The following is a 26,787-nucleotide window of genomic DNA, read 5'->3' as shown; positions in this document are numbered from 1 at the left end:
AATCCATGCTGCTGTTCTCTCTTCTTCTCTCCAGCTCATTCCAATCCATGCTGCTGTTCTCTCTTCTTCTCTCCAGCTCATTCCAATCCATGCTGCTGTTCTCTCTTCTTCTCTCCTGCTCATTCCACCCCATGCTGCTGTTCTCTCTTCTTCTCTCCAGCTCATTCCAATCCATGCTGCTGTTCTCTCTTCTTCTCTCCTGCTCATTCCAATCCATGCTGCTGTTTTCTCTTCTTCTCTCCAGCTCATTCCAACCCATGCTGCTGTTCTCTCTTCTTCTCTCCAGCTCATTCCAATCCATGCTGCTATTCTCTCTTCTTCTCTCCTGCTCATTCCAACCCATGCTACTGTTTTCTCTTCTTCTCTCCTGCTCATTCCAACCCATGCTGCTGTTCTCTCTTCTTCTCTCCAGCTCATTCCAATCCATGCTGCTGTTCTCTCTTCTTCTCTCCAGCTCATTCCAATCCATGCTGCTGTTCTCTGTTCTTCTCCCCTGCTCATTCCAATCCATGCTGCTGTTCTCTCTTCTCTCTAGCTCATTCCAATACATGCTGCTGTTCTCTCTACTGCTCTCCTGTTCATTCCAATCCATGCTGCTGTTCTCTCTTCTTCTCTCCAGCTCATTCCAACCCATGCTGCTGTTCTCTCTTCTTCTCTCCTGCTCATTCCAATCCATGCTGCTGTTTTCTCTCCTTCTCTCCAGCTCATTCCAACCCATGCTGCTGTTCTCTCTTCTTCTCTCTAGCTCATTCCACCCCATGCTGCTGTTCTCTCTTCTTCTCTCCAGCTCATTCCAATCCATGCTGCTGTTCTCTCTTCTTCTCTCCTGCTCATTCCAATCCATGCTGCTGTTCTCTCTTCTTCTCTCCTGCTCATTCCAATCCATGCTGCGGTTCTCTCTTCTCTCCAGCTCATTCCAATCCATGCTGCTGTTCTCTCTTCTTCTCCCCTGCTCATTCCAATCCATGCTGCTGTTCTCTCTTCTTCTCTCCAGCTCATTCCAATCCATGCTGCTTTTCTCTCTCCTTCTCTCCAGCTCATTCCAATCCATGCTGCTGTTCTCTCTTCTTCTCTCCTGCTCATTCCAATCCATGCTGCTGTTCTCTCTTCTTCTCTCCTGCTCATTCCAATCCATGCTGCTGTTTTCTCTCCTTCTCTCCAGCTCATTCCAACCCATGCTGCTGTTCTCTCTTCTTCTCTCTAGCTCATTCCACCCCATGCTGCTGTTCTCTCTTCTTCTCTCCAGCTCATTCCAATCCATGCTGCTGTTCTCTCTTCTTCTCTCCTGCTCATTCCAATCCATGCTGCTGTTCTCTCTTCTTCTCTCCTGCTCATTCCAATCCATGCTGCTGTTCTTTCTTCTCTCCTGCTCATTCCAATCCATGCTGCTGTTCTCTCTTCTTCTCTCCTGCTCATTCCAATCCATGCTGCTGTTCTCTCTTCTTCTCTCCTGCTCATTCCAATCCATGCTGCTGTTCTCTCTTCTTCTCCCCTGCTCATTCCAATCCATGCTGCTGTTCTCTCTTCTCTCTAGCTCATTCCAATACATGCTGCTGTTCTCTCTACTGCTCTCCTGCTCATTCCAATCCATGCTGCTGTTCTCTCTTCTTCTCTCCAGCTCATTCCAATCCATGCTGCTGTTCTCTCTCCTTCTCTCCAGCTAATTCCAACCCATGCTACTGTTCTCTCTTCTTCTCTCCAGCTCATTCCAATCCATGCTTCTGTTCTCTCTTCTTCTCTCCTGCTCATTCCACCCCATGCTGCTGTTCTCTCGTCTTCTCTCCAGCTCATTCCAATCCATGCTGCTGTTCTCTCTTCTTCTCTCCTGCTCATTCCAATCCATGCTGCTGTTTTCTCTTCTTCTCTCCTGCTCATTCCAACCAGTGCTGCTGTTCTCTCTTCTTCTCTCCAGCTCATTCCAATACATGCTGCTGTTCTCTCTCCTTCTCTCCTGCTCATTCCAATCCATGCTGCTGTTCTCTCTCCTTCTCTCCAGCTCATTCCAACCCATGCTACTGTTCTCTCTTCTTCTCTCCAGCTCATTCCAATCCATGCTTCTGTTCTCTCTTCTTCTTTCCTGCTCATTCCAATCCATGCTGCTGTTCTCTCTTCTTCTCTCCTGCTCATTCCAACCACTGCTTCTGTTCTCTCTTCTTCTCTCCTGCTCATTCCAATCCATGCTGCTGTTCTCTCTTCTTCTCTCTAGCTCATTCCACCCCATGCTGCTGTTCTCTTTTCTTCTCTCCAGCTCATTCCAATCCATGCTGCTGTTCTCTCTTCTTCTCTCCAGCTCATTCCAATCCATGCTGCTGTTCTCTCTTCTTCTCTCCAGCTCATTCCAATCCATGCTGCTGTTCTCTCTTCTTCTCTCCTGCTCATTCCAATCCATGCTGCTGTTCTCTCTTCTTCTCTCCTGCTCATTCCAATCCATGCGGCTGTTTTCTCTCCTTCTCTCCAGCTCATTCCAACCCATGCTGCTATTCTCTTTTCTTCTCTCCAGCTCATTCCACCCCATGCTGCTGTTCTCTCTTCTTCTCTCCAGCTCATTCCAATCCATGCTGCTGTTCTCTCTTCTTCTCTCCAGCTCATTCCAGTCCATGCTGCTGTTCTCTCTTCTTCTCTCCAGCTCATTCCAATCCATGCTGCTATTCTCTCTTCTTCTCTCCTGCTCATTCCAATCCATGCTACTGTTTTCTCTTCTTCTCTCCTGCTCATTCCAACCCATGCTGCTGTTCTCTCTTCTTCTCTCCAGCTCATTCCAATCCATGCTGCTGTTCTCTCTTCTTCTCTCCAGCTCATTCCAATCCATGCTGCTGTTCTCTCTTCTTCTCTCCTGCTCATTCCAATCCATGCTGCTGTTCTCTCTTCTTCTCTCTAGCTCATTCTACCCCATGCTGCTGTTCTCTCTTCTTCTCTCCAGCTCATTCCAATCCATGCTGCTGTTCTCTCTTCTTCTCTCCTGCTCATTCCAATCCATGCTGCTGTTTTCTCTTCTTCTCTCCTGCTCATTCCAACCAGTGCTGCTGTTCTCTCTTCTTCTCTCCAGCTCATTCCAATACATGCTGCTGTTCTCTCTCCTTCTCTCCTGCTCATTCCAATCCATGCTGCTGTTCTCTCTCCTTCTCTCCAGCTCATTCCAACCCATGCTACTGTTCTCTCTTCTTCTCTCCTGCTCATTCCAACCACTGCTTCTGTTCTCTCTTCTTCTCTCCTGCTCATTCCAATCCATGCTGCTGTTCTCTCTTCTTCTCTCTAGCTCATTCCACCCCATGCTGCTGTTCTCTTTTCTTCTCTCCAGCTCATTCCAATCCATGCTGCTGTTCTCTCTTCTTCTCTCCAGCTCATTCTTCTCTCCAGCTCATTCCAATCCATGCTGCTGTTCTCTCTTCTTCTCTCCAGCTCATTCCAATCCATGCTGCTGTTCTCTCTTCTTCTCTCCTGCTCATTCCAATCCATGCTGCTGTTCTCTCTTCTTCTCTCCTGCTCATTCCAATCCATGCGGCTGTTTTCTCTCCTTCTCTCCAGCTCATTCCAATCCATGCTGCTGTTCTCTTTTCTTCTCTCCTGCTCATTCCACCCCATGCTGCTGTTCTCTCTTCTTCTCTCCAGCTCATTCCAATCCATGCTGCTATTCTCTCTTCTTCTCTCCTGCTCATTCCAATCCATGCTACTGTTTTCTCTTCTTCTCTCCTGCTCATTCCAACCCCTGCTGCTGTTCTCTCTTCTTCTCTCCAGCTCATTCCAATCCATGCTGCTGTTCTCTCTTCTTCTCTCCAGCTCATTCCAGTCCATGCTGCTGTTCTCTCTTCTTCTCTCCAGCTCATTCCAATCCATGCTGCTCTTCTGTTTTCTCTTCTTCTCTCCTGCTCATTCCAATCCATGCTACTGTTTTCTCTTCTTCTCTCCTGCTCATTCCAACCCATGCTGCTGTTCTCTCTTCTTCTCTCCAGCTCATTCCAATCCATGCTGCTGTTCTCTCTTCTTCTCTCCAGCTCATTCCAATCCATGCTGCTGTTCTCTCTTCTTCTCTCCTGCTCATTCCAATCCATGCTGCTGTTCTCTCTTCTTCTCTCTAGCTCATTCCACCCCATGCTGCTGTTCTCTCTTCTTCTCTCCAGCTCATTCCAATCCATGCTGCTGTTCTCTCTTCTTCTCTCCTGCTCATTCCAATCCATGCTGCTGTTTTCTCTTCTTCTCTCCAGCTCATTCCAACCCATGCTGCTGTTCTCTCTTCTTCTCTCCAGCTCATTCCAATCCATGCTGCTATTCTCTCTTCTTCTCTCCTGCTCATTCCAACCCATGCTACTGTTTTCTCTTCTTCTCTCCTGCTCATTCCAACCCATGCTGCTGTTCTCTCTTCTTCTCTCCAGCTCATTCCAATCCATGCTGCTGTTCTCTCTTCTTCTCTCCAGCTCATTCCAATCCATGCTGCTGTTCTCTGTTCTTCTCCCCTGCTCATTCCAATCCATGCTGCTGTTCTCTCTTCTCTCTAGCTCATTCCAATACATGCTGCTGTTCTCTCTACTGCTCTCCTGTTCATTCCAATCCATGCTGCTGTTCTCTCTTCTTCTCTCTAGCTCATTCCAATCCATGCTGCTGTTCTCTCTTCTTCTCTCCTGCTCATTCCAATCCATGCTGCTGTTTTCTCTCCTCTCCAGCTCATTCCAACCCATGCTGCTGTTCTCTCTTCTTCTCTCCTGCTCATTCCAATCCATGCTGCTGTTCTCTCTTCTTCTCTCCTGCTCATTCCAATCCATGCTGCTGTTCTCTCTTCTTCTCTCCAGCTCATTCCAATCCATGCTGCTTTTCTCTCTCCTTCTCTCCAGCTCATTCCAATCCATGCTGCTGTTCTCTCTTCTTCTCTCCAGCTCATTCCAATCCATGCTGCTGTTCTCTCTCCTTCTCTCCAGCTCATTCCAATCCATGCTGCTGTTCTCTCTCCTTCTGTCCAGCTAATTCCAACCCATGCTACTGTTCTCTCTTCTTCTCTCCAGCTCATTCCAATCCATGCTTCTGTTCTCTCTTCTTCTCTCCTGCTCATTCCAATCCATGCTGCTGTTCTCTCTTCTTCTGTCCAGCTAATTCCAAACCATGCTACTGTTCTCTCTTCTTCTCTCCAGCTAATTCCAACCCATGCTACTGTTCTCTCTTCTTCTCTCCAGCTCATTCCAATCCATGCTTCTGTTCTCTCTTCTTCTCTCCTGCTCATTCCAACCCATGCTGCTGTTCTCTCTTCTTCTCTCTAGCTCATTCCACGCCATGCTGCTGTTCTCTCTTCTTCTCTCCAGCTCATTCCAATCCATGCTGCTGTTCTCTCTTCTTCTCTCCTGCTCATTCCAATCCATGCTGCTGTTTTCTCTTCTTCTCTCCTGCTCATTCCAACCCATGCTGCTGTTCTCTCTTCTTCTCTCCAGCTCATTCCAATCCATGCTGCTGTTCTCTCTCCTTCTCTCCAGCTCATTCCAATCCATGCTGCTGTTCTCTCTCCTTCTCTCCAGCTCATTCCAACCCATGCTACTGTTCTCTCTTCTTCTCTCCAGCTCATTCCAATCCATGCTTCTGTTCTCTCTTCTTCTCTCCTGCTCATTCCAATCCATGCTGCTGTTCTCTCTTCTTCTCTCCTGCTCATTCCAATCCATGCTGCTGTTCTCTCTTCTTCTCTCCAGCTCATTCCAACCCCTGCTGCTGTTCTCTCTTCTTCTCTCTAGCTCATTCCAACCCATGCTGCTGTACTCTCTTCTTCTCTCCTGCTCATTCCAATCCATGCTGCTGTTCTCTCTTCTTCTCTCCAGCTCATTCCAACCCATGCTGCTGTTCTCTCTTCTTCTCTCTAGCTCATTCCACCCCATGCTGCTGTTCTCTCTTCTTCTCTCCAGCTCATTCCAATCCATGCTGCTGTTCTCTCTTCTTCTCTCCTGCTCATTCCAATCCATGCTGCTGTTCTCTCTTATTCTCTCCAGCTCATTCCAATCCATGCTGCTGTTCTCTCTTCTTCTCTCCTGCTCATTCCAATCCATGCTGCTGTTCTTTCTTCTCTCCTGCTCATTCCAATCCATGCTGCTGTTCTCTCTTCTTCTCTCCTGCTCATTCCAATCCATGCTGCTGTTCTCTCTTCTTCTCTCCAGCTCATTCCAATCCATGCTGCTGCTCTCTCTTCTTCTCTCCTGCTCATTCCAATCCATGCTGCTGTTCTCTCTTCTTCTCTCCTGCTCATTCCAATCCATGCTGCTGTTCTCTCTTCTTCTCCCCTGCTCATTCCAATCCATGCTGCTGTTCTCTCTTCTCTCTAGCTCATTCCAATACATGCTGCTGTTTTCTCTCCTTCTCTCCAGCTCATTCCAACCCATGCTGCTGTTCTCTCTTCTTCTCTCCTGCTCATTCCACCCCATGCTGCTGTTCTCTCTTCTTCTCTCCAGCTCATTCCAATCCATGCTGCTGTTCTCTCTTCTTCTCTCCTGCTCATTCCAATCCATGCTGCTGTTCTCTCTTCTTCTCTCCTGCTCATTCCAATCCATGCTGCTGTTTTCTCTCCTTCTCTCCAGCTCATTCCAACCCATGCTGCTGTTCTCTCTTCTTCTCTCTAGCTCATTCCACCCCATGCTGCTGTTCTCTCTTCTTCTCTCCAGCTCATTCCAATCCATGCTGCTGTTCTCTCTTCTTCTCTCCTGCTCATTCCAATCCATGCTGCTGTTCTCTCTTATTCTCTCCAGCTCATTCCAATCCATGCTGCTGTTCTCTCTTCTTCTCTCCTGCTCATTCCAATCCATGCTGCTGTTCTTTCTTCTCTCCTGCTCATTCCAATCCATGCTGCTGTTCTCTCTTCTTCTCTCCTGCTCATTCCAATCCATGCTGCTGTTCTCTCTTCTTCTCTCCAGCTCATTCCAATCCATGCTGCTGTTCTCTCTTCTTCTTCTCTCCTGCTCATTCCAATCCATGCTGCTGTTCTCTCTTCTTCTCTCCTGCTCATTCCAATCCATGCTGCTGTTCTCTCTTCTTCTCCCCTGCTCATTCCAATCCATGCTGCTGTTCTCTCTTCTCTCTAGCTCATTCCAATACATGCTGCTGTTTTCTCTCCTTCTCTCCAGCTCATTCCAACCCATGCTGCTGTTCTCTCTTCTTCTCTCCTGCTCATTCCACCCCATGCTGCTGTTCTCTCTTCTTCTCTCCAGCTCATTCCAATCCATGCTGCTATTCGCTCTTCTTCTCTCCTGCTAATTCCAATCCATGCTACTGTTTTCTCTTCTTCTCTCCTGCTCATTCCAACCCATGCTGCTGTTCTCTCTTCTTCTCTCCAGCTCATTCCAATCCATGCTGCTGTTCTCTCTTCTTCTCTCCAGCTCATTCCAGTCCATGCTGCTGTTCTCTCTTCTTCTCTCCAGCTCATTCCAATCCATGCTGCTGTTCTCTTCTCTCCAGCTCATTCCAATCCATGCTGCTATTCTCTCTTCTCTCTCCTGCTCATTCCAATCCATGCTACTGTTTTCTCTTCTTCTCTCCTGCTCATTCCAACCCATGCTGCTGTTCTCTCTTCTTCTCTCCAGCTCATTCCAATCCATGCTGCTGTTCTCTCTTCTTCTCTCCAGCTCATTCCAATCCATGCTGCTGTTCTCTCTTCTTCTCTCCTGCTCATTCCAATCCATGCTGCTGTTCTCTCTTCTTCTCTCCATGCTGCTGCTCATTCCACCCCATGCTGCTGTTCTCTCTTCTTCTCTCCAGCTCATTCCAATCCATGCTGCTGTTCTCTCTTCTTCTCTCCTGCTCATTCCAATCCATGCTGCTGTTTTCTCTTCTTCTCTCCAGCTCATTCCAACCCATGCTGCTGTTCTCTCTTCTTCTCTCCAGCTCATTCCAATCCATGCTGCTATTCTTTCTTCTTCTCTCCTGCTCATTCCAACCCATGCTACTGTTTTCTCTTCTTCTCTCCTGCTCATTCCAACCCATGCTGCTGTTCTCTCTTCTTCTCTCCAGCTCATTCCAATCCATGCTGCTGTTCTCTCTTCTTCTCTCCAGCTCATTCCAATCCATGCTGCTGTTCTCTGTTCTTCTCCCCTGCTCATTCCAATCCATGCTGCTGTTCTCCCTTCTCTCTAGCTCATTCCAATACATGCTGCTGTTCTCTCTACTGCTCTCCTGTTCATTCCAATCCATGCTGCTGTTCTCTCTTCTTCTCCCCTGCTCATTCCAATCCATGCTGCTGTTCTCTCTTCTCTCTAGCTCATTCCAATACATGCTGCTGTTCTCTCTACTGCTCTCCTGCTCATTCCAATACATGCTGCTGTTCTCTCTACTGCTCTCCTGTTCATTCCAATCCATGCTGCTGTTCTCTCTTCTTCTCTCTAGCTCATTCCAATCCATGCTGCTGTTCTCTCTTCTTCTCTCCTGCTCATTCCAATCCATGCTGCTGTTTTCTCTCCTCTCCAGCTCATTCCAACCCATGCTGCTGTTCTCTCTTCTTCTCTCCTGCTCATTCCAACCCATGCTGCTGTTCTCTCTTCTTCTCTCCAGCTCATTCCAATCCATGCTGCTGTTCTCTCTTCTTCTCTCCAGCTCATTCCAATCCATGCTGCTGTTCTCTGTTCTTCTCCCCTGCTCATTCCAATCCATGCTGCTGTTCTCTCTTCTCTCTAGCTCATTCCAATACATGCTGCTGTTCTCTCTACTGCTCTCCTGTTCATTCCAATCCATGCTGCTGTTCTCTCTTCTTCTCTCTAGCTCATTCCAATCCATGCTGCTGTTCTCTCTTCTTCTCTCCTGCTCATTCCAATCCATGCTGCTGTTTTCTCTCCTCTCCAGCTCATTCCAACCCATGCTGCTGTTCTCTCTTCTTCTCTCCTGCTCATTCCAATCCATGCTGCTGTTCTCTCTTCTTCTCTCCTGCTCATTCCAATCCATGCTGCTGTTCTCTCTTCTTCTCTCCAGCTCATTCCAATCCATGCTGCTTTTCTCTCTCCTTCTCTCCAGCTCATTCCAATCCATGCTGCTGTTCTCTCTTCTCTCCTGCTCATTCCAATCCATGCTGCTGTTCTCTCTTCTTCTCTCCTGCTCATTCCACCCCATGCTGCTGTTCTCTCTTCTTCTCTCCAGCTCATTCCAATCCATGCTGCTGTTCTCTCTCCTTCTCTCCAGCTCATTCCAATCCATGCTGCTGTTCTCTCTCCTTCTGTCCAGCTAATTCCAACCCATGCTACTGTTCTCTCTTCTTCTCTCCAGCTCATTCCAATCCATGCTTCTGTTCTCTCTTCTTCTCTCCTGCTCATTCCAATCCATGCTGCTGTTCTCTCTTCTTCTGTCCAGCTAATTCCAAACCATGCTACTGTTCTCTCTTCTTCTCTCCAGCTAATTCCAACCCATGCTACTGTTCTCTCTTCTTCTCTCCAGCTCATTCCAATCCATGCTTCTGTTCTCTCTTCTTCTCTCCTGCTCATTCCAACCCATGCTGCTGTTCTCTCTTCTTCTCTCTAGCTCATTCCACGCCATGCTGCTGTTCTCTCTTCTTCTCTCCAGCTCATTCCAATCCATGCTGCTGTTCTCTCTTCTTCTCTCCTGCTCATTCCAATCCATGCTGCTGTTTTCTCTTCTTCTCTCCTGCTCATTCCAACCCATACTGCTGTTCTCTCTTCTTCTCTCCAGCTCATTCCAATCCATGCTGCTGTTCTCTCTCCTTCTCTCCAGCTCATTCCAATCCATGCTGCTGTTCTCTCTCCTTCTCTCCAGCTCATTCCAACCCATGCTACTGTTCTCTCTTCTTCTCTCCAGCTCATTCCAATCCATGCTTCTGTTCTCTCTTCTTCTCTCCTGCTCATTCCAATCCATGCTGCTGTTCTCTCTTCTTCTCTCCTGCTCATTCCAATCCATGCTGCTGTTCTCTCTTCTTCTCTCCTGCTCATTCCAATCCATGCTGCTGTTTTCTCTCCTTCTCTCCAGCTCATTCCAACCCATGCTGCTGTTCTCTCTTCTTCTCTCTAGCTCATTCCACCCCATGCTGCTGTTCTCTCTTCTTCTCTCCAGCTCATTCCAATCCATGCTGCTGTTCTCTCTTCTTCTCTCCTGCTCATTCCAATCCATGCTGCTGTTCTCTCTTATTCTCTCCAACTCATTCCAATCCATGCTGCTGTTCTCTCTTCTTCTCTCCTGCTCATTCCAATCCATGCTGCTGTTCTTTCTTCTCTCCTGCTCATTCCAATCCATGCTGCTGTTCTCTCTTCTTCTCTCCTGCTCATTCCAATCCATGCTGCTGTTCTCTCTTCTTCTCTCCAGCTCATTCCAATCCATGCTGCTGCTCTCTCTTCTTCTCTCCTGCTCATTCCAATCCATGCTGCTGTTCTCTCTTCTTCTCTCCTGCTCATTCCAATCCATGCTGCTGTTCTCTCTTCTTCTCCCCTGCTCATTCCAATCCATGCTGCTGTTATCTCTTCTCTCTAGCTCATTCCAATACATGCTGCTGTTCTCTCTACTGCTCTCCTGCTCATTCCAATCCATGCTGCTGTTCTCTCTTCTTCTCTCCAGCTCATTCCAATCCATGCTGCTGTTCTCTCTCCTTCTCTCCAGCTAATTCCAACCCATGCTACTGTTCTCTCTTCTTCTCTCCAGCTCATTCCAATCCATGCTTCTGTTCTCTCTTCTTCTCTCCTGCTCATTCCACCCCATGCTGCTGTTCTCTCTTCTTCTCTCCAGCTCATTCCAATCCATGCTGCTGTTCTCTCTTCTTCTCTCCTGCTCATTCCAATCCATGCTGCTGTTTTCTCTTCTTCTCTCCTGCTCATTCAAATCCATGCTGCTGTTTTCTCTCCTTCTCTCCAGCTCATTCCAACCCATGCTGCTGTTCTCTCTTCTTCTCTCTAGCTCATTCCACCCCATGCTGCTGTTCTCTCTTCTTCTCTCCAGCTCATTCCAATCCATGCTGCTGTTCTCTCTTCTTCTCTCCTGCTCATTCCAATCCATGCTGCTTTTCTCTCTCCTTCTCTCCAGCTCATTCCAATCCATGCTGCTGTTCTCTCTTCTTCTCTCCAGCTCATTCCAACCCATGCTGCTGTTCTCTCCTCTTCTCTCCAGCTCATTCCAATCCATGCTGCTGTTCTCTCTTCTTCTCTCCATCTCATTCCAATCCATGCTGCTGTTCTCTCTTCCTCTCTCCTGCTCATTCCAATCCATGCTGCTGTTCTCTCTTCTTCTCTCCTGCTCATTCCAATCCATGCTGCTGTTCTCTCTTCTTCTCTCCAGCTCATTCCAATCCATGCTGCTGTTCTCTCTTCTTCTCTCCAGCTCATTCCAATCCATGCTGCTGTTCTCTCTTCTTCTCTCCAGCTCATTCTGTTCTTATATACTGGCACCACAGTAATCTGTTCTCATATACTGGCACCACATTAATCTGTGCTCATATACTGGCACCACAGTAATCTGTTCTCATATACTGGCACCACATTAATCTGTGCTCATATACTGGCACCACATTAATCTGTGCTCATATACTGGCACCACATTAGTCTGTTCTTATATACTGGCACCACATTAGTCTGTTCTTATATACTGGCACCACATTAGTCTGTTCTTGTATACTGGCACCACATTAATCTGTTCTCATATACTGACACCACATTAGTCTGTTCTTATATACTGGCACCACATTAGTCTGTTCTTATATACTGGCACCACATTAATCTGTGCTCATATACTGGCACCACATTAATCTGTGCTCATATACTGGCACCACATTAGTCTGTTCTTATATACTGGCACCACATTAGTCTGTTCTTGTATACTGGCACCACATTAATCTGTTCTCATATACTGACACCACATTAGTCTGTTCTTATATACTGGCACCACATTAGTCTGTTCTTATATACTGGCACCACATTAATCTGATCTTATATACTGTTACTACATTAATCTGATTTTATATACTGGCACCACATTAATCTGATCTTATATACTTGCACCACATTAGTCTGTTCTTATATACTGGCACCACATGAGTCTGTTCTTATATACTGGCACCACATTAATCTGTTCTCATATACTGGCACCACATTAATCTGTGCTCATATACTGGCACCACAGTAATCTGTTCTTATATACTGGCACCACATTAATCTGTGCTCATATACTGGCACCACATTAATCTGTGCTCATATACTGGCACCACAGTAATCTGTTCTTATATACTGGCACCACATTAGTCTGTTCTTGTATACTGGCACCACATTAATCTGTTCTCATATACTGACACCACATTAGTCTGTTCTTATATACTGGCACCACATTAGTCTGTTCTTATATACTGGCACCACATTAATCTGATCTTATATACTGTTACTACATTAATCTGATCTTATATACTGGCACCACATTAATCTGATCTTATATACTTGCACCACATTAGTCTGTTCTTATATACTGGCACCACATGAGTCTGTTCTTATATACTGGCACCACATTAATCTGTTCTCATATACTGGCACCACATTAATCTGTGCTCATATACTGGCACCACATTAGTCTGTTCTTATATACTGGCACCACATTAGTCTGTTCTTGTATACTGGCACCACATTAATCTGTTCTCATATACTGACACCACATTAGTCTGTTCTTATATACTGGCACCACATTAGTCTGTTCTTATATACTGGCACCACATTAATCTGTGCTCATATACTGGCACCACATTAATCTGTGCTCATATACTGGCACCACATTAGTCTGTTCTTATATACTGGCACCACATTAGTCTGTTCTTGTATACTGGCACCACATTAATCTGTTCTCATATACTGACACCACATTAGTCTGTTCTTATATACTGGCACCACATTAGTCTGTTCTTATATACTGGCACCACATTAATCTGATCTTATATACTGTTACTACATTAATCTGATCTTATATACTGGCACCACATTAATCTCATTTTATATACTGGCACCACATTAGTCTGTTCTTATATACTGGCACCACATTAGTCTGTTCTTATATACTGGCACTACATTAATCTGATTTTATGTACTGGCACCACATTAGTCTGTTCTTATATACTGGCACTACATTAATCTGATTTTATGTACTGGCACCACATTAGTCTGTTCTTATATACTGGCACCACATTAGTCTGTTCTTATATACTGGCACCACATTAGTCTGTTCTTATATACTGGCACCACATTAGTCTGTTCTTATATACTGGCACCACATTAGTCTGTTCTTATATACTGGCACCACATTAGTCTGTTCTTATATACTGGCACCACATTAGTCTGTCCTTATATACTGGCACCACATTAGTCTGTTCTTGTATACTGGCACCACATTAGTCTGTTCTTATATACTGGCACCACATTAGTCTGTTCTTATATACTGGCACCACATTAGTCTGTTCTTATATACTGGCACCACATTAGTCTGTCCTTATATACTGGCACCACATTAGTCTCTTCGTATTAGTGGAAAAATGAAAGTCAATATCTTCCTCCCACATGGTAGCCTCTTCCATACATAGTGCATTACTTTGGACCAGATCTCTATGGGAGAGGGAGAGCTCTATGGGGCCTGGTCCAAAGTAGTGCACTATACATAGGGTGCCATTTGTGAGGCAGAATATGTCTTTCTGACATGTGGTTGTTTTCTCTCTCTTCTTCCAGGAATGGTATGGGCTGAGTGTAAGGAGATTTGGTCCCAGGGAGCTCGGGAATATCTTTCGGAGACATGGAATCTTCTAGACTTTGGAATGCTGAGCCTTTTCGTGACATCCTTCATCACTAGATTTATGGCATTCTGGCATGCGTATTCAGCACAGAGCTACGTCAACAAGCACTATACCGACCTGTCCAACATTACCCTGGTCCCGGAGATAGAGTACTACAGACTGGGTGAGTGCAGACAGAACCCTGTCCAACATTACCCTGGTCCCAGAGATAGAGTACTACAGACTGGGTGAGTGCAGACAGAACCCTGTCCAACATTACCCTGGTCCCAGAGATAGAGTACTACAGACTGGGTGAGTGCGGACAGAACCCTGTCCAACATTACCCTGGTCCCAGAGATAGAGTACTACAGACTGGGTGAGTGCAGACAGAACCCTGTCCAACATTACCCTGGCCCCAGAGACAGAGTTCTCCAGCTGGCCCCAGAGACAGAGTTCTCGAGCTGGCCCCAGAGACAGAGTTCTCCAGCTGGCCCCAGAGACAGAGTTCTCCAGCTGGCCCCAGAGACAGAGTACTCCAGCTGGCCCCAGAGACAGAGTACTCCAGCTGGTCCCAGAGACAGAGTACTCCAGCTGGCCCCAGAGACAGAGTACTCCAGCTGGCCCCAGAGACAGAGTACTCCAGCTGGCCCCAGAGACAGAGTACTCCAGCTGGCCCCAGAGACAGAGTACTCCAGCTGGTCCCAGAGACAGAGTACTCCAGCTGTTGCCAGCTAGCCTGGTCCCTGATCCGTTTGTTGCCAGCTAGCCTGGTCCCTTATCCGTTTGTTGCCAGCTAGCCTGATCTCTGATCAGTTTGTTGCCAGCTAGCCTGGTCCCTGATCCGTTTGTTGCCAGCTAGCCTGATCCCTGATCCGTTTGTTGCCAGCTAGCCTGGTCCCTTATCCGTTTGTTGCCAGCTAGCCTGATCTCTGATCCGTTTGTTGCCAGCTAGCCTGGTCCCTTATCCGTTTGTTGCCAGCTAGCCTGATCTCTGATCAGTTTGTTGCCAGCTAGCCTGGTCCCTGATCCGTTTGTTGCCAGCTAGCCTGATCCCTGATCCGTTTGTTGCCAGCTAGCCTGGTCCATTTTTTGCCAGCTAGCCTGGCCCCTGATCAAATTGTGCTCTTGCCAACTCCATTGCTCATTGTCAAGCCAAACGGAAAGAAACCGGCACCCAAGCTAAACATATCACAGTGCATGTTATTCATGAATAGAGTAGAATAAATTCAAAAGGCACCTTTGCCCAGACAAAAGCTGCAGAACATATCAGGTGCCAGAGTTATCGGTCACTTCATGACCAATGAAAAGGAAAATGCTGCACACTACTGCTCATGCCCGGTTGCCGAGACCCCATCCTAGTAGACATAGTGTATACAGCTGAATCGACCAATGAAAAGGAAAATGCTGCACACTACTGCTCATGCTCCGGTTGCCGAGACCCCATCCTAGTAGACATAGTGTAAACAGCTGAAGTTGGTAAATTTACCTACACCTTAGCCAAATAAATTTAAACTCAGTTTTTCATCATTCCTGACATTTAATGCTGGTAACAATTAGGTCAGTTAGGATCACCACTTTTTTTTTAACAATGTGAAATATCAGAATAATAGTAGAGAGAATGTTTTATTTAAGCTTTTATTTCTTTCATCACATTTTGCCACAACTTTGAAAGTGTGCTTGCAGTCATTGTCCAGTTGGAAGACCCATTTGCGACCAAGCTTTAACTTCCTGACTGATGTCTTGAGATGTTGCTTCAATATATCCACATAATTTCCCTTCCTCATGATGCCATATATTTTGTGAAGTGCACAAGTCCCTCCTGCAGCAAAGAACACCCACAACATGATGCTGCCACCCTTGTGCTTCATGGTTGGGATGGTGTTCTTCGGCTTGTAAGCATCCCCCTTTTTCCTCCAAACGATGGTCGTTATGACCAAACAGTTCTATTTTTGTTTGATCAGACCAGAGGACATTTCTCCAAAAAATACGATCTTTGTCCCCATGTGCAGTTGCAAACTGTAGTCTGGCTTTTTTTATGGCGGTTTTGGAGCAGTGGCTTCTTCCTTGCTGAGAGGCCTTTCAGGTTATGTCGATATAGGACTCGTTTTACTGTGGATATAGATACTTCTGTACCTGTTTCCTCCAGCATCTCCACAAGGTCCTTTGCTGTTGTTCTGGGATTGATTTACACTTTTCGCACCAAAGTACATTCATCTCTAGGAGACAGAACGCATCTCCTTCCTGAGTGGTATGACGGCTGCGTGGTCCCATGGTGTTTATACTTGCGTACTATTGTTTGTACAGATAAATGTGGTACCTTCAGTCATTTGGAAATTGCTCCCAAGGATGAACCAGACTTGTGGAGGTCTACTATGGTTTTTCTGAGGTCTTGACTGATTACTTTTGATTTTCCCAAGATGTCAAGCAAAGAGGCACTGAGTTTGAAGGTAGGCCTTGAAATACATCCACAGGTACACCTCCAATTGACTCAAATTATGTCAATTAGCCTATAAGAAGCTTCTAAAGCCATTACATAATTTCTGGAATTTTCCAAGCTGTTTAAAGGTACAGTCAACTTAGTGTATGTAAACGTCTAACCCACTGGAATTGTGATACAGTGAATTATAAGTGAAATAATCTGTCTGTAAACAATTGTTGGAAAAATAACTTGTGTCATGCACAAAGTAGATGTCCTAACCGACTTGCCAAAACTATAGTTTGTTAACAAGACATTTGTGGAATGGTTAAATAACAAACTTTAATGACTCTAACTTAAGTGTATGTAAACTTCCGACTTCAACTGTATGTTAAATATCTATTTCCTGGTGTCACATATGTTAGAGTGATTACAGTATTTTGGCCCCTCTGTGATCGTCAGTGTTCTGTCTTTGACCTCTGTGATCCTCCTCTGCTACAGGGCTATTTCAGAACAACAGTGTGGGAACCTCCCTCCCTTCACTGTGATGGACACAGTGGGATGGACAATGGACACTGATGGACACAGTGGGATCAGTCTACCTGAACATGCGATTGAGCCATACTTCTCATCTCCATGGAAAAAGTTCTGAATGATACAGCAATCTCTGTATCTCTCTTTCTTTCTCTCCATCTCTCTCTCTAGCCCGTAATAACTGGGTTCCCTCGGACCCCCAGATCATCTCAGAGGGTCTGTATTCCATCGCTGTGGTACTGAGCTTCTCTCGCATCGCCTACATCCTCCCAGCCAATGAGAGTTTCGGGCCCCTGCAGATATCTCTGGGACGCACGGTGAAAGATATCTTCAAGTTCATGGTGATCTTCATCATGGTTTTTGTGGCCTTCATGTTTGGAATGTTCAATCTCTACTCATACTACCTCGGAGCCAAGCAGAACGACGCCTTCACCACGTGAGTTATGTAATTATGGAGGAAATGGGATACATACAGTACCGTCGGAAAGTATTCAGACCCCTGGACTTTTACCACATTTTGTTAGGTTACAGCCTTGTTCTAACATGGATGAAATAGTTTTTTCCCCTCATCAATCTACACACAATACCTCATAATAACATCACAATACCTCATCAATCTACACACAATACCCCATAATGACATCACAATACCTCATCAATCTACACACAATACCTCATCAATCTACACACAATACCTCATCAATCTACACACAATACCTCATCAATCTACACACAATACCTTATCAATCTACACACAATACCTCATCAATCTACACACAATACCTCATCAATCTACACACAATACCTCATCAATCTACACACAATACCTCATCAATCTACACACAATACCTCATCAATCTACACACAATACCCCATAATGACATCACAATACCTCATCAATCTACACACAATACCTCATCAATCTACACACAATACCTCATCAATCTACACACAATACCTCATAATAACATCACAATACCTCATAATAACATCACAATACCTCATAATAACATCACAATACCTCATAATAACATCACATTACCCCATAATGACATCACAATACCTCATAATAACATCACAATACCTCATAATAACATCACATTACCCCATAATGACATCACAATACCCCATAATAACATCACAATACCTCATAATAACATCACAATACCTCATAATAACATCACAATACCTCATAATAACATCACAATACCCCATAATAACATCACAATACCTCATAATAACATCACAACACCTCATAATAACATCACAATACCTCATAATAACATCACAATACCTCATAATAACATCACAATACCTCATAATAACATCACAATACCTCATAATAACATCACAATACCCCATAATGACGTCACAATACCTCATAATAACATCACAATACCTCATAATAACATCACAATACCTCATAATAACATCACAATACCTCATAATAACATCACAATACCTCATAATAACATCACAATACCTCATAATGACGTCACAATACCTCATAATGACGTCACAATACCTCATAATGACGTCACAATACCTCATAATGACGTCACAATACCTCATAATGACGTCACAATACCTCATAATAACGTCACAATACCTCATAATAACATCACAATACCTCATAATAACATCACAATACCTCATAATAACATCACAATACCTCATAATAACATCACAATACCTCATAATAACATCACAATACCTCATAATAACATCACAATACCTCATAATAACATCACAATACCTCATAATAACATCACAATACCTCATAATAACATCACAATACCCCATAATGACATCACAATACTCTATAATGACGTCACAATACCCCATAATTACATCACAATACCCCATTATGACATCACAACACTCTATAATGACATCACAATACCCCATAATTACATCACATTACCCCATAATGACATCACAATACCCCATAATAACATCACAATACTCTATAATGATGTCACAATACCCCATAATGACATCACAATACCCCATAATGACGAAGCAAAAATGGGTTTTTAGAACATTTAGTTAATTTATTTTTAAAAACTCATATCACATTTACATAAGTATTCAGACCCTTTACTCAGTACTTTCTTGAAGCACCTTTGTCAGCGACTACAGAGGTGGAAAAAATACCCAATTGTCATACTTGAGAAAAAATAAAGATACCTTAATATGAAATGACTCCAGTAAAAGGGAAAGTCACCCAGGAAAATATTACTTGAGTAAAAGTCTAAAAGTATCAGATTTTACATGGACTTATGTACAGTGGTGGAAAAAGTACTCAATAGTCATTCTTGAGTAAAAGTACAAAGTAAAAGTAAATGCTATATATCACATTTCTTATATTTAGCAAACCAGATGGCACAATTTCCTTTTTTATTACTTTTTTTGACAGCCAGGGGAACACTCCAACACTCAGACATCATTTACAGATAGCCAGGGGTACACTCCAACACTCAGGCATCATTTACAGATAGCCAGGGGAACACTCCAACACTCAGACATCATTTACAGATAGCCAGGGGAACACTCCAACACTCAGACATCATTTACAGATAGCCAGGGGAACACTCCAACACTCAGACATCATTTACAGATAGCCAGGGGTACACTCCAACACTCAGGCATCATTTACAGATAGCCAGGGTCACACTCCAACACTCAGACATCATTTACAGATAGCCAGGGAACACTCCAACACTCAGACATCATTTACAGATAGCCAGGGTTACACTCCAACACTTAGAAATCATTTACAGACAGCCAGGGGCCCACTCCAACACTTAGACATCATTTACAGATCATTTATAACCCATTCTGATCCAGGTATTATACATTCTGATCCAGGTGTAACCCATTCTGATCCAGGTATAACCCATTCTGATCCAGGTATAACCCATTCTGATCCAGGTATTATACATTCTGATCCAGGTGTAACCCATTCTGATCCAGGTGTAACCCATTCTGATCCAGGTATAACCCATTCTGATCCAGGTGTAACCCATTCTGATCCAGGTGTAACCCATTCTGATCCAGGTGTAACCCATTCTGATCCAGGTATAATACATTCTGATCCAGGTATTATACATTCTGATCCAGGTGTAACCCATTCTGATCCAGGTGTTATACATTCTGATCCAGGTATAACCCATTCTGATCCAGGTATAACACATTCTGATCCAGGTATTATACATTCTGATCCAGGTATAACCCATTCTGATCCAGGTATAACCCATTCTGATCCAGGTATAATACATTCTGATCCAGGTGTAACCCATTCTGATCCAGGTATAATACATTCTGATCCAGGTATAACCCATTCTGATCCAGGTGTAACCCATTATGATCCAGGTATTATACATTCTGATCCAGGTATTATACATTCTGATCCAGGTATAACACATTCTGATCCAGGTATAACCCATTCTGATCCAGGTATAATACATTCTGATCCAGGTGTAACCCATTCTGATCCAGGTATAATACATTCTGATCCAGGTGTAACCCATTCTGATCCAGGTATTATACATTCTGATCCAGGTATTATACATTCTGATCCAGGTATAACCCATTCTGATCCAGGTATAACCCATTCTGATCCAGGTGTAACCCATTCTGATCCAGGTATAATACATTCTGATCCAGGTATTATACATTCTGATCCAGGTGTAACCCATTCTGATCCAGGTGTAACCCATTCTGATCCAGGTATAACCCATTCTGATCCAGGTATTATACATTCTGATCCAGGTGTAACCCATTCTGATCCAGGTGTAACCCATTCTGATCCAGGTGTAACCCATTCTGATCCAGGTATTATACATTCTGATCCAGGTATTATACATTCTGATCCAGGTGTAACCCATTCTGATCCAGGTGTAACCCATTCTGATCCAGGTATTATACATTCTGATCCAGGTATTATACATTCTGATCCAGGTGTAACCCATTCTGATCCAGGTGTAACCCATTCTGATCCAGGTATTATACATTCTGATCCAGGTATTATACATTCTGATCCAGGTATAACCCATTCTGATCCAGGTGTAACCCATTCTGATCCAGGTATTATACATTCTGATCCAGGTGTAACCCATTCTGATCCAGGTGTAACCCATTCTGATCCAGGTATAACCCATTCTGATCCAGGTATTATACATTCTGATCCAGGTGTAACCCATTCTGATCCAGGTGTAACCCATTCTGATCCAGGTGTAACCCATTCTGATCCAGGTATTATACATTCTGATCCAGGTGTAACCCATTCTGATCCAGGTATTATACATTCTGATCCAGGTGTAACCCATTCTGATCCAGGTATTATACATTCTGATCCAGGTGTAACCCATTCTGATCCAGGTGTAACCCATTCTGATCCAGGTGTAACCCATTCTGATCCAGGTATTATACATTCTGATCCAGGTATAACCCATTCTGATCCAGGTATTATACATTCTGATCCAGGTATAACCCATTCTGATCCAGGTATAACCCATTCTGATCCAGGTATAATACATTCTGATCCAGGTGTAACCCATTCTGATCCAGGTATAATACATTCTGATCCAGGTATAACCCATTCTGATCCAGGTGTAACCCATTCTGATCCAGGTATAATACATTCTGATCCAGGTGTAACACATTCTGATCCAGGTATAACCCATTCTGATCCAGGTATAATACATTCTAATCCAGGTGTAACCCATTCTGATCCAGGTATAACACATTCTGATCCAGGTGTAACCCATTCTGATCCAGGTATAATACATTCTGATCCAGGTATAATACATTCTGATCCAGGTATAACACATTCTGATCCAGGTGTAACCCATTCTGATCCAGGTGTAACCCATTCTGATCCAGGTATAATACATTCTGATCCAGGTATTATACATTCTGATCCAGGTGTAACCCATTCTGATCCAGGTGTAACCCATTCTGATCCAGGTATTATACATTCTGATCCAGGTATTATACATTCTGATCCAGGTATAACCCATTCTGATCCAGGTATTATACATTCTGATCCAGGTATAACCCATTCTGATCCAGGTATAACCCATTCTGATCCAGGTATTATACATTCTGATCCAGGTATAACCCATTCTGATCCAGGTATTATACATTCTGATCCAGGTATAACCCATTCTGATCCAGGTATAACCCATTCTGATCCAGGTATAACCCATTCTGATCCAGGTATAATACATTCTGATCCAGGTATAATACATTCTGATCCAGGTATAACCCATTCTGATCCAGGTATAACCCATTCTGATCCAGGTGTAACCCATTCTGATCCAGGTATAACCCATTCTGATCCAGGTATAACACATTGATCTCCGATCTCTTTCTCTTTTCGCTCCTTCCAGGATTGAGGAAAGTTTCAAGACGTTATTCTGGGCCATTTTTGGCCTGTCCGAAGTCAAGTCAGTGAAGATCAACAATGGCCATAAGTTTATCGAGAATATCGGCTATATCCTTTATGGGGTTTATAACGTCACCATGGTGATCGTCCTGCTCAACATGCTCATTGCCATGATCAATAACTCCTTCCAGGAAATAGAGGTAACTAATGAATGAACTAATGATTTATTGTCCCTTAGAGATAATAAGGCTCTGGTCTTGATACTTGTTAACATGTTATACTGCTCTTGTATGAGGAATTTACAGGATATAGTTAGTATACCATTTACTATAAGGCCCAAATGTAGACTAACGTCTGGTCTAGGGGGTGTACTTGTAGATCAAGCTGCCTCACTATAGAAACAGGAGATAGACTAGTGTCCTGTCTAGGGGGTGTACTTGTAGATAATGCTGCCTCACTATAGAAACAGGAGATAGACTAGTGTCCTGTCTAGGTGGTGTCCTTGTAGATAATGCTGCCTCACTATAGAAATAGGAGATAGACTAGTGTCCTGTCTAGGGGGTGTACTTGTAGATAAGCTGCCTCACTATAGAAACAGGAGATAGACTAGTGTCCTGTCTAGGGGGTGTACTTGTAGATAATGCTGCCTCACTATAGAAACAGGAGATAGACTAGTGTCCTGTCTAGGGGGTGTCCTGGTACTTCAAGCTGCCTCACTATAGAAACAGGAGATAGACTAGTGTCCTGTCTAGGGGGTGTACTAACGTGGTATACAAATAGACACAGTTATTTAACATATTCAGTATGCTCCTTTAATGAATCAATATGGCTCCCTTGTGAAGCCACCATTTTGTAGATGTATTGTTGTAGGCTACATCTGCACGCTTGGCCCCAATGCAGCACTGCAGCTTCCGTCTAATCTACTACATGGTGTCTGATACTGTGGAGGCTGTGGGTTAACAAGAGGCATGACAAGGCCACGTTCCACATGGCACCCTATTCTCTTTATAGTGCACTACATTTCACCAGGGTTCATTGGGCTCTGGTCTAAAGTAGTGCACTATATAGGGAATAGGGTAGCATTTGGGATGCACTCCAAGTATTTCTGGGTAATTACAAATGCTTTGAGCCACATAGATAAGGTCATTGTAGAATGATTTAGTTTCATACTGTCTTCTGAGTAAAAAATGAATTCAGTGAATTATTGTCTGTTGCGATGGTAATTGCAGCTACTTATAGGGTTGGAAGAGAAAATGAAATCCTCTCTCATCCAGTTTAGAGGCTGCAGCTTCTTCACCATTGGGTCGCATTAGGAAGTTCGGATCTGGTATTGGCCGTGTACCAAATGGCACCCTGTTCTCTATAAAGTGTCCTACTTTAGACCAGAGCCATATGGGCCCGGCCCAAATGTAGTGTACTATATAGGGAAGAATGTGTAATTTGGGACGCACACATCGGCTGCCATCCATATCAATTAGGTTGCTATGGCTCTCCCACTCAATGCTTTTAGTATATACCTCTGGACAATTATTATGGATGTCAAGGAAAATGATTTTTTTATGAAAACCAGAAGCTTGGAATTATGTTATAAAACTGACTGTTGTTGTTTCAGAGTTGATTGTTTCTAAATACTCAGTTCCCTTTCAGTTGGTCAACTCACTGCAACACAGCTGTGTTGGAGTTTGTGCTATACCGCCCTCTACTGAAGAACATTAGAATCACGCTTGACAGGGCCAATGAACACTGTGCCTCACTGGAAGCCCTGCCTTCCACAGGGGATAAACCTGAGGCATGAATTAATTCGCTGTGACAACAGTACCCCAAAGTGGCAGGGGTACATCAGAGTAGACGTAATCACATTGTTTCTACCCCACAGTGTTGAGATACATTGTTTCTACCCGACGGAGTTAAGACATTGTTTCTACCCCACGGTGTTGAGACATTGTTTCTACCCCACGGTGTTGAGACATTGTTTCTACCCCACGGTGTTGAGATACATTGTTTCTACCCCACGGTGTTGAGACATTGTTTCTACCCCACGGTGTTAAGACATTGTTTCTACCCCACGGTGTTGAGACATTGTTTCTACCCCACGGTGTTGAGACATTGTTTCTACCCCACGGTGTTAAGACATTGTTTCTACCCCACGGTGTTGAGACATTGTTTCTACCCCACGGTGTTAAGACATTGTTTCTACCCCACGGTGTTAAGACATTGTTTCTACCCCACGGTGTTAAGACATCGTTTCTACCCCACGGTGTTGAGATACATTGTTTCTACCCCACGGTGTTGAGACATTGTTTCTACCCCACGGTGTTGAGACATTGTTTCTACCCCACGGTGTTAAGACATTGTTTCTACCCCACGGTGTTGAGACATTGTTTCTACCCCACGGTGTTAAGACATTGTTTCTACCCCACGGTGTTGAGACATTGTTTCTACCCCACGGTGTTGAGACATTGTTTCTACCCCACGGTGTTAAGACATTGTTTCTACCCCACGGTGTTGAGATACATTGTTTCTACCCCACGGTGTTGAGACATTGTTTCTACCCCACGGTGTTGAGACATTGTTTCTACCCCACGGTGTTGAGACATTGTTTCTACCCCACGGTGTTGAGATACATTGTTTCTACCCCACGGTGTTGAGATACATTGTTTCTACCCCACGGTGTTGAGATACATTGTTTCTACCCCACGGTGTTGAGATACATTGTTTCTACCCCACGGTGTTGAGATACATTGTTTCTACCCCACGGTGTTGAGATACATTGTTTCTACCCCACGGTGTTGAGATACATTGTTTCTACCCCACGGTGTTGAGATACATTGTTTCTACCCCACGGTGTTGAGATACATTGTTTCTACCCCACGGTGGTGAGATACATTGTTTCTACCCCACGGTGTTAAGACACATTGTTTTTGTCGCTCTGGATTTTGCACACAGTGACGTTGGGGTACAGGCATTGCTTGTGTCCCCCCCATGTTTTTACAGCGTCATTAGGTTGACTGTTCTTGTTATGAGGGAGATTTCTACCCTTCTCCAGAAGCAGGTGATCAGATTGGTTCCTATGTGAGAGGCCAAGTACAGCTGGTTCAGCCGATATTTCTAAGTTCTCCAAAGGGGCAAGACTTTGGTTCCATTTTTAGACCTGTGTGTCCTGTACACCTCAGGATCTACAAATTCAGAATGCTCATGAACAGCCTGTTGTTAGTCAGTGCACCCGGGTGATTGCTTCACCTCCATCAACCTGAAGGATGCATACTTTAATGTGAACAAATATACTCCTCACAAGAAGTAGCTGAGGTTCCTGTTTCGAGGTTATAGCCAACAAGTTTTTGGTCCTCCCTTTCAGGCTTTCCCTCGTACTTTCACCAAAGTTGTGGAGCCGGGTTTGGCACCTATGTGGATATTGGACTCCCTGGTCGATTGGCAAGCGGAGTGGAGGGAGCTGGTGGCGTTGCCTCTCTGCTGGGTTCCCGTGTTCAGTGTCTGTAGCTGTTTGACTCCATCTCAGCGCATTCTGTTTCTGGGTCTCAAGACTCAGTCGAGAATTCTTGTCCCCACAGAGGGAGACTCGGTTTCTTGGCTTTGCCTGGCCCAATTTCGTCTGGATTGCGTTTTCCGCCAGTGACTAGATCGATTGGGGTTGATGGCTTCCAAATCAACAGACAGGGAGGGGTATGGTCTCACCTCCTCTTGTCCTTGGCTCACTCCCTACTGCTGTGGAGCAGTACACACTTTTCCTCGCTCCGGGTGACGTATCTCCAGGGGAGGAGTCGGCTGCACCCCAGGGGGGTTTCCCAGATATAGGAAATGTCCGACAGATCTTGAGAAAATGAGCTGTTTTTCTCCATATGTAATCTCTGTTGGGAACGGATGCGCTCGTGAACCAGTGGCCTCAGACTTGATTCATTCCACGCTGGAGACGGTGCGTCAGAGACGAGTTGTCATTGATCCTTGTGGCTCCCCGTTGGCCCAAACGACCTAGGTTCATGGAGATCATTCGCCTTTATTGGCAGGGACCCATGGCAACGCAACTCTCGCAACTTTGGCCGGAGATTTGGAATCAGTGGGCCCTGAAAGATCCGATATGATGGCAAGAGGTTTACCTCTAAACAGTCCGCAAGGGCACCCTCCACGAGAGGCTTGTATAAGAGGCAGGTGTTCAAGCTTTGGTGCCTAAATAAAGGAATTGTTCCTTTTCTCTGGTGGACATTTTAATGTTCCTAAAAGTGTTTTTCAAGCGGGGTTCATTCTCTGAATGTGGGAGCTACTTCAGTGTGTCGTGGGAATTGATGGTGCCACTCCAGGGGCTCATCCCCTGGAGGTGCGGTTTTTAAAAGGTGTGTGCCGTGTCTGGCCGGTTTCTAAACCTAGCTTTAGTTTTGGTTTTGGATGTGCTGTGTGAGTCCTCTTTTGGACCAATGGAGTCTGTGAATCTGACGATCCTCTTCTACAAGACCACCCTGCTCGTGTCTTTGGCCTCGGCTCAGTGAGTTGGGGTTCTCTACGCGTTATCCATGAAGTTGGCGACTCTAAGGTCTGTTTTGCTAATCTGGCTAGTGTTTTGAGTGTTTTTTAAGCAGTGTCTCTCCCACTGGATTGTGGAGGCTATTTATCTGACATATGACAGCAGAAGGCAGGAATGACGGTAATGTGTACACACCACCAGAGATCTGGCGGCTTCTTGGGCCTCGTTTACGGAGAGGTAGGTGAGTTGGGCCTCGTTTACGGAGAGGTAGGTGAGTTGGGCCTCGTTTA

At 44.6% G+C, this 26,787-nt stretch overlaps 1 protein-coding gene across 3 annotated transcripts in view; it reads left to right on the top strand.

The window, feature by feature from the left end:
- The window catches only part of trpc6b (transient receptor potential cation channel, subfamily C, member 6b), a 67,254-nt gene that overhangs the window by 31,461 nt on the left and 9,006 nt on the right, over positions 1–26,787 (top strand). For all 3 annotated transcript variants that reach the window (XM_046296349.1, XM_046296350.1, XM_046296348.1), the window contains exons 5-7: positions 13,638–13,865; positions 16,803–17,067; positions 22,028–22,223. In XM_046296349.1, coding sequence (XP_046152305.1) covers positions 13,638–13,865; positions 16,803–17,067; positions 22,028–22,223 — 689 coding nt within the window. The remainder of the gene's footprint in view (positions 1–13,637; positions 13,866–16,802; positions 17,068–22,027; positions 22,224–26,787) is intronic.

This window comes from Oncorhynchus gorbuscha, linkage group LG13 (assembly GCF_021184085.1).
Source record: "Oncorhynchus gorbuscha isolate QuinsamMale2020 ecotype Even-year linkage group LG13, OgorEven_v1.0, whole genome shotgun sequence".
Lineage (NCBI taxonomy): Eukaryota > Metazoa > Chordata > Actinopteri > Salmoniformes > Salmonidae > Oncorhynchus > Oncorhynchus gorbuscha.
Note: the sequence above shows the minus strand (reverse complement) of the source record. Positions and strands in the feature narration are given on the sequence as shown.